Consider the following 5,022-nt stretch of genomic DNA (forward strand, 5'->3'; position numbering starts at 1 on the left):
TTTTATTCTAAGCGTAAGATTGCATGTAAGCTTAGTGCTCTGGGGAAAAATAGATGTTTTAATGCCTCCCCTTCCCATACCGCTGTGCCAGTGCTCAGTCTGGGGGAGACTTCGCCTCCCGCGCCCGGTTTGCACACGCGGAGGCGCCCACAAGCTCCCAGCTTTTCACATCCCGCTGCCAGCGGGGCCGACGACGGCCGTCATGGCGGCCGAGGGGGAAGAGGCCTGAGGCCGGGTGGGCTGCCTGCAGCCCGGGGCACTACGACCCGCACAGCTCCCGCACCCGGCCCGAGGAACGCTGTCCCCGCCCCGGGCGCGGAGGGGAGCGAGCAGCCGGAACACGGAGCTCTCGGTGCGCGTTCCCGGCCGTGCCGGTGGGGCGGCGCGGACTACATTTCCCAGCATGCCTCTCGGGCCGCTCTTCTCGCGAGAGGCGGCGGAAGTCGCGGGGCGCGGCCCGGAAGCGCTGTTGCCCTGGAGCCGGGAGCGAGTATGGCCGAGACCGACCCGAAGACCGTGCAGGACCTCACCGCCGTGGTGAGGCCGCCGGGCCCGGGCCCACCGCCTCGGGGGGAGCCGGGAGCGCCCGGCGGGGTGGGCGGGCCGCAGCCTCCCTGAGGAGCGGCCTGCGCGGGAGGGGGCGGAAGCCTCCGGCCTCGCCCCGTTCGCAGGCCCGGCCGAGCTTGGGTGACCCGGGTCTGTTGGAGGGGCCGCTGGGCTTTGTGGTGTCGCCTGGGCCTTTTCGTCCCCCGGGCGTTGTTATAAACCGGTTCCGCTGCAGAGCTGTTCCTGCCGAGGGGCGGCCCCAGTCAGAGTCGCGTTGCCCCTGGCAGCACTAAAGCCGCTCGCTGACCTGGAGCTGCCGGGGCTCCTGTGCAAGGGGGGGTTGTCTGTGTCTGGGACGGATGGGGTTAAGAGAAAGGGTTTGGGAGCGTGGAGAGGAAGGCTGGCATTCCGATACCGAGAGGTGTCATCGTGTGATTAACATTGGACCCTGGAATCAGCTGCTGGATGGTTTGGGTGGGAAGGGACCGTTAAAGGCCACCCAGTCCAACCCCCCTGCCAGGAGCAGGGACATCTCCAACCGGATCAGGTTGCTCAGAGCCCCGTCCAGCCTGGCCTGGAACGTTTCCAGGGATTGAACAGTTGTGGGTTTAGTCTTGGTTGTGGAACGCAGGCCTTTTCTAGATCTTAAAATTGTTTGCTGTGAGCCTCAGCTCTCCTGTGTGTACATATGTAAAAATGTGTTACTTAAATATGGAATTTTGCTGCAGGGTTTGTGCACAGTTGAGCTCAGCAGTTACAGAACATTGTACTTACCTCATTACATGAGATTAAATACTGTAACAACCTCTTTAATGAAAACAAAACAGACTTTTTTTTTTTTTTCCTTTCTATTAGGTGCAGACATTGCTTCAGCAAATGCAGGACAAATTTCAAACCATGTCTGACCAAATAATTGGAAGAAATATCCTTTTTTTTTAAAGTTAGAAAGGTACTATGCACTACAGGTGCACAGGTATTTTTATGTATATTTACCAGTGAGATTTGGAAGATTAAATTTAAAGTGACCATAAGTGTTTGAGCAAAGCCGTAATAAAAAAAAAAACAAAACAACAATAACAAAAAAAAATTCTAAGAAAACGACCTAACCATTACTAGATTGCAGTCATAGTCCTTAACTCCAGTGAACTTGATGACATGAGCTGTCGCATAGATGACCTGGAGAAGAACATAGCAGACCTCATGACGCAAGCAGGAGTGGAAGAATTGGAAGGCGAGAACAAGACCCCTGCTACGAACAAGAGTTAAAGTGAGACAATTGCTTGCTAGCCTGAAACAAATCCTTGGGTCACTTGAAATTACTGACTTTAAAGTAGAGGGACCTATGCCTTAGGTTTGTGAGGTAGTCTGAAATTACTTCAGAGCAACTCTGTACATTGTAATACAAGAAGCTTTGAAAGCTCTCCTCAGCAGACTCCTACTAGCCTCTCCACCAAGGATGTTTCCTTCACTAATGTTGGGAGGAGAGTTATTTTCTTCCTGCCCCGTCAGTACTGAGGAAGTGCGGTATTGGTATCCATCCTCTGTTACTCACTCTGGTACTCCTAGTAAGATCTGAAATAACGGCTGTCTTTGCAGCGTGGGAAGAAGAGATGGGGAAAAATATCAGTAGCAAGGTGAGCTGTTATCTTCCCATCTCAGCATATTTGAGCTTTCTGAAAAGGACCGTAATCTCATGCGTGTTCCCAACATCCACCCTGATTTCTGTGGCAGAAAGCTAGCGTGAGCTGCTCTTCCATCTTCCACCGCATCCTCTAGACTTCAGCTCCCACTGAGCTGCTAAAGGCTGTAGACTTGCTGCTGTGCACAGGGCTACGAGCGAGTTACCATGGATCAGTTGTAAATTCCTCCTGTGTAAGTTAGGAGCTTGCTGGGAGCACGTGACTCGCGTGTACCGCTGCAAAGCAGCGGGTCCTGGCTCCAACGCTGTAAGACAACACTCAGACATGAGGAAAGGTGTTTTCTAGGGCAAAATTTCTTACTGAGAGGTAAATGTGATATTATTATATATTCTTATGTAATTTCTTGATTGATAGCCTGCCTCTCTGTTACACAGAAACATTGGAGAAGTAGATATTTCATCTGTTTGCAAGCAGCAGTTAACGATCTGGTACAGAGACATGCAAATAAATTCAAGTGATCAGGTAGCACCACACAGCATTTACAACAATTGCGAAAGGCATTTCAGAAGACGGGGGCAATGAAGAGTGCCAAACCTGTTACAGCATAAACAAGGCGGGGGTGTGGTGCTAATTATAAGTGAGCACTAAGATTTCACTTCAGTTTTTGTAGAGTTTGATTTTTGTAATCCGTGGAAGGCAACCAGTAAATGAACAACTAGATGCATCGGGTGAGGTGAACTTTTTAAGGTGGCTAAGTAAGATGTCTCAGCCTCTCAGGCTTGAAATTCTGAGGTCATATCTAAAATACTGTGCAGCCTGTGTGTGTGTTTGAAGCAGGTGTACATCTTGCTTGTTAAGGTACCTATTTTTTGTGATACTTTGACAGAAACACAAATTATTGTGGGCTTCATTGCCCCCAGTGCTAGTTCCCTTAGCCTGAACCGCACAACGAAAAATTTCTGATCAGGATGAATTCTCTTAATTCTTCTCAGTAACCTTTTTTTTTAATTATTTTTCCCCAACAGGTTGCCAGTAACTTAAGATGAATCCTGGAAGACTTCTTTCTTTTTTTTTAATTTTTTTTCCCCTACAAATCCTTGGAATTACAGAACAGCATTTTGCAACTACTGTGTGTACAAGCATTTTTATATTGTTACAGAGCTTGCATTCCTAATGTATATTGTATAGTTAGGGATAGGTTAGTTTATATTTTGATTTGTGTACTGTAATTTCACTTCTGAATTCTTGTTATGAGGATCAATTAGTTGTGTTATTAAAACACAGATCTTACGGATCTCAACTACTGGGTGTATTTTTTTTGTGAAGTCACTTTTTTTCTCTTTCTTATACTTTTTTTAGACATTTTATTTTTGATAGCTAAACATCTAGCCACTCCCTTCAAATGGAAGTCTTAACTTGTCCAACGTAACTTTGTGAAGCGAAGCACAAGATTGAACCAGCATTAATCGTAGCTCAGAGCATCAGTCACTCAATTAGCTGGGGACTATGTGTTGTTTTCTCATAAATGTAATTAGGTGATTTTGGAAACACGAAGACACCGAACATCAAAACCTTGTACTCCTGGCATTACCTTACCTGTGTGTTCCCAGAACATAAACTAGAAATAGAGATTTAACATCAGAGACATCTGTACACAGTTGAGCAACCACTGCCATTCCAGTCTGTTCTTTTTAGACAGACAAGGAACTGCTAACTATGAAAAATCTCACTGTGGGATTTAAGTTTTTTGACACTGTAAAACTCCTTTGAAACTGACAATGTGTCATTTAGCATCACCTTTGAACAGTAGTTATGATGGAAATGGTGATGGGGTGGGATTGGGGGAGTGTCTGTATGTGGGCTTTCAGTTGAAATCGCGGGCCCGTTGTACAAAACAGTTTGCTCACAAAGCAACGATACAGTGAGTAACCAAAAGGAGAGAATCCAGTTCGAATCATAAAGCCTTGCTTCCCCTTGAAGAACAAGTAGCTGGAACTCTTCAGGATACTTGGTTTAGAAAGGTGTTTGCTGTTCTCTTATCCACATTTATGTTTAATGGATTACATTAGAGTATTCTGGCAATGCAAAGTGTATTTAGAAGAGTCTGTACTGTGTCACTTGTGAAGAAAAATGACCGCTGTCGAATATTACTGACAATCATCACAGTGCTCCTCCAGCTTGAAACACAAATTTAAGAAAGCAGTAGTGGCAGTCAGCAGTTACACGTGGACCGCACTTCAGACTGCTCTGTGCATGCCACCACGTTAGCACCTTTGTGTTATGAAGGCAATATGACAGGTCATTTTTCAAAAGTGGGGGGAAATTGTAAAAACTCGTAATAACAGAGGAATTCTGTGAACACAGGAAATATAACAATATACCTTGTAATACCAGCCTTAGGCTCTTTGTAACGTCATTTGAAAAATCTAATAAACTATTATGTGGTAACAAATAGTCAGGTCATGTATTAAAGCAAAATCTAGCGTAAGTACATAATTATATGTGAGATTGTGTTTAGTTATACAAAGACTTGAGCACAGCCGCTGCTTATAGACTATAGAGTAGAGGTGTGTTCTGTGTAATAAAAGAGTGAACATGACTCACGCCCTGTCAGATCTGAATTTCACTAGGTAATTACAGTGTAGACCAAATTCACAGGAAAGCACATTAAAGTGGAGGATCATGTTGTACGTTTATACAACTATAAATTTTCATCTGGCCGCCTTCCTCCTGAGGAAGAAATGGTTGATCTGGAATTTGCTTGCACTCTCCTCTATACAGCCCGCTTTCCTGAAGTTTATTGTGTCAGAATAACTTCTTGGAAAATTATTTCAGC

At 45.8% G+C, this 5,022-nt stretch overlaps 1 protein-coding gene across 1 annotated transcript; it reads left to right on the forward strand.

The window, feature by feature from the left end:
* The first annotated feature begins 442 nt into the window (after positions 1-442).
* On the forward strand, positions 443-3,486 carry HSBP1 (heat shock factor binding protein 1). The gene is made up of 4 exons (XM_086758338.1): positions 443-537; positions 1,402-1,468; positions 1,694-1,813; positions 3,212-3,486. Exons 1-3 carry the CDS (start codon positions 493-495, stop codon positions 1,810-1,812), a joined length of 231 nt encoding a protein of 76 aa, XP_086614464.1. The 5' UTR covers positions 443-492; the 3' UTR covers position 1,813; positions 3,212-3,486.
* The last annotated feature ends 1,536 nt before the right edge of the window (positions 3,487-5,022 follow it).

The sequence above is a fragment of the Chlamydotis macqueenii genome, chromosome 13 (assembly GCF_036417535.1).
Source record: "Chlamydotis macqueenii isolate bChlMac1 chromosome 13, bChlMac1.mat, whole genome shotgun sequence".
In the NCBI taxonomy this organism is placed as follows: Eukaryota; Metazoa; Chordata; class Aves; order Otidiformes; family Otididae; genus Chlamydotis; species Chlamydotis macqueenii.

Excerpts from the sequence above, each read along its gene's own strand:
- HSBP1 (XM_086758338.1), top strand. The coding sequence starts at position 493 with ATGGCCGAGACCGACCCGAAGACCGTGCAGGACCTCACCGCCGTG. Across the intron at positions 538-1,401 it reads TGCAGGACCTCACCGCCGTG|GTGCAGACATTGCTTCAGCA; the intron begins GTGAGGCCGCCG and ends CCTTTCTATTAG. Across the intron at positions 1,469-1,693 it reads TGACCAAATAATTGGAAGAA|TTGATGACATGAGCTGTCGC; the intron begins ATATCCTTTTTT and ends ACTCCAGTGAAC.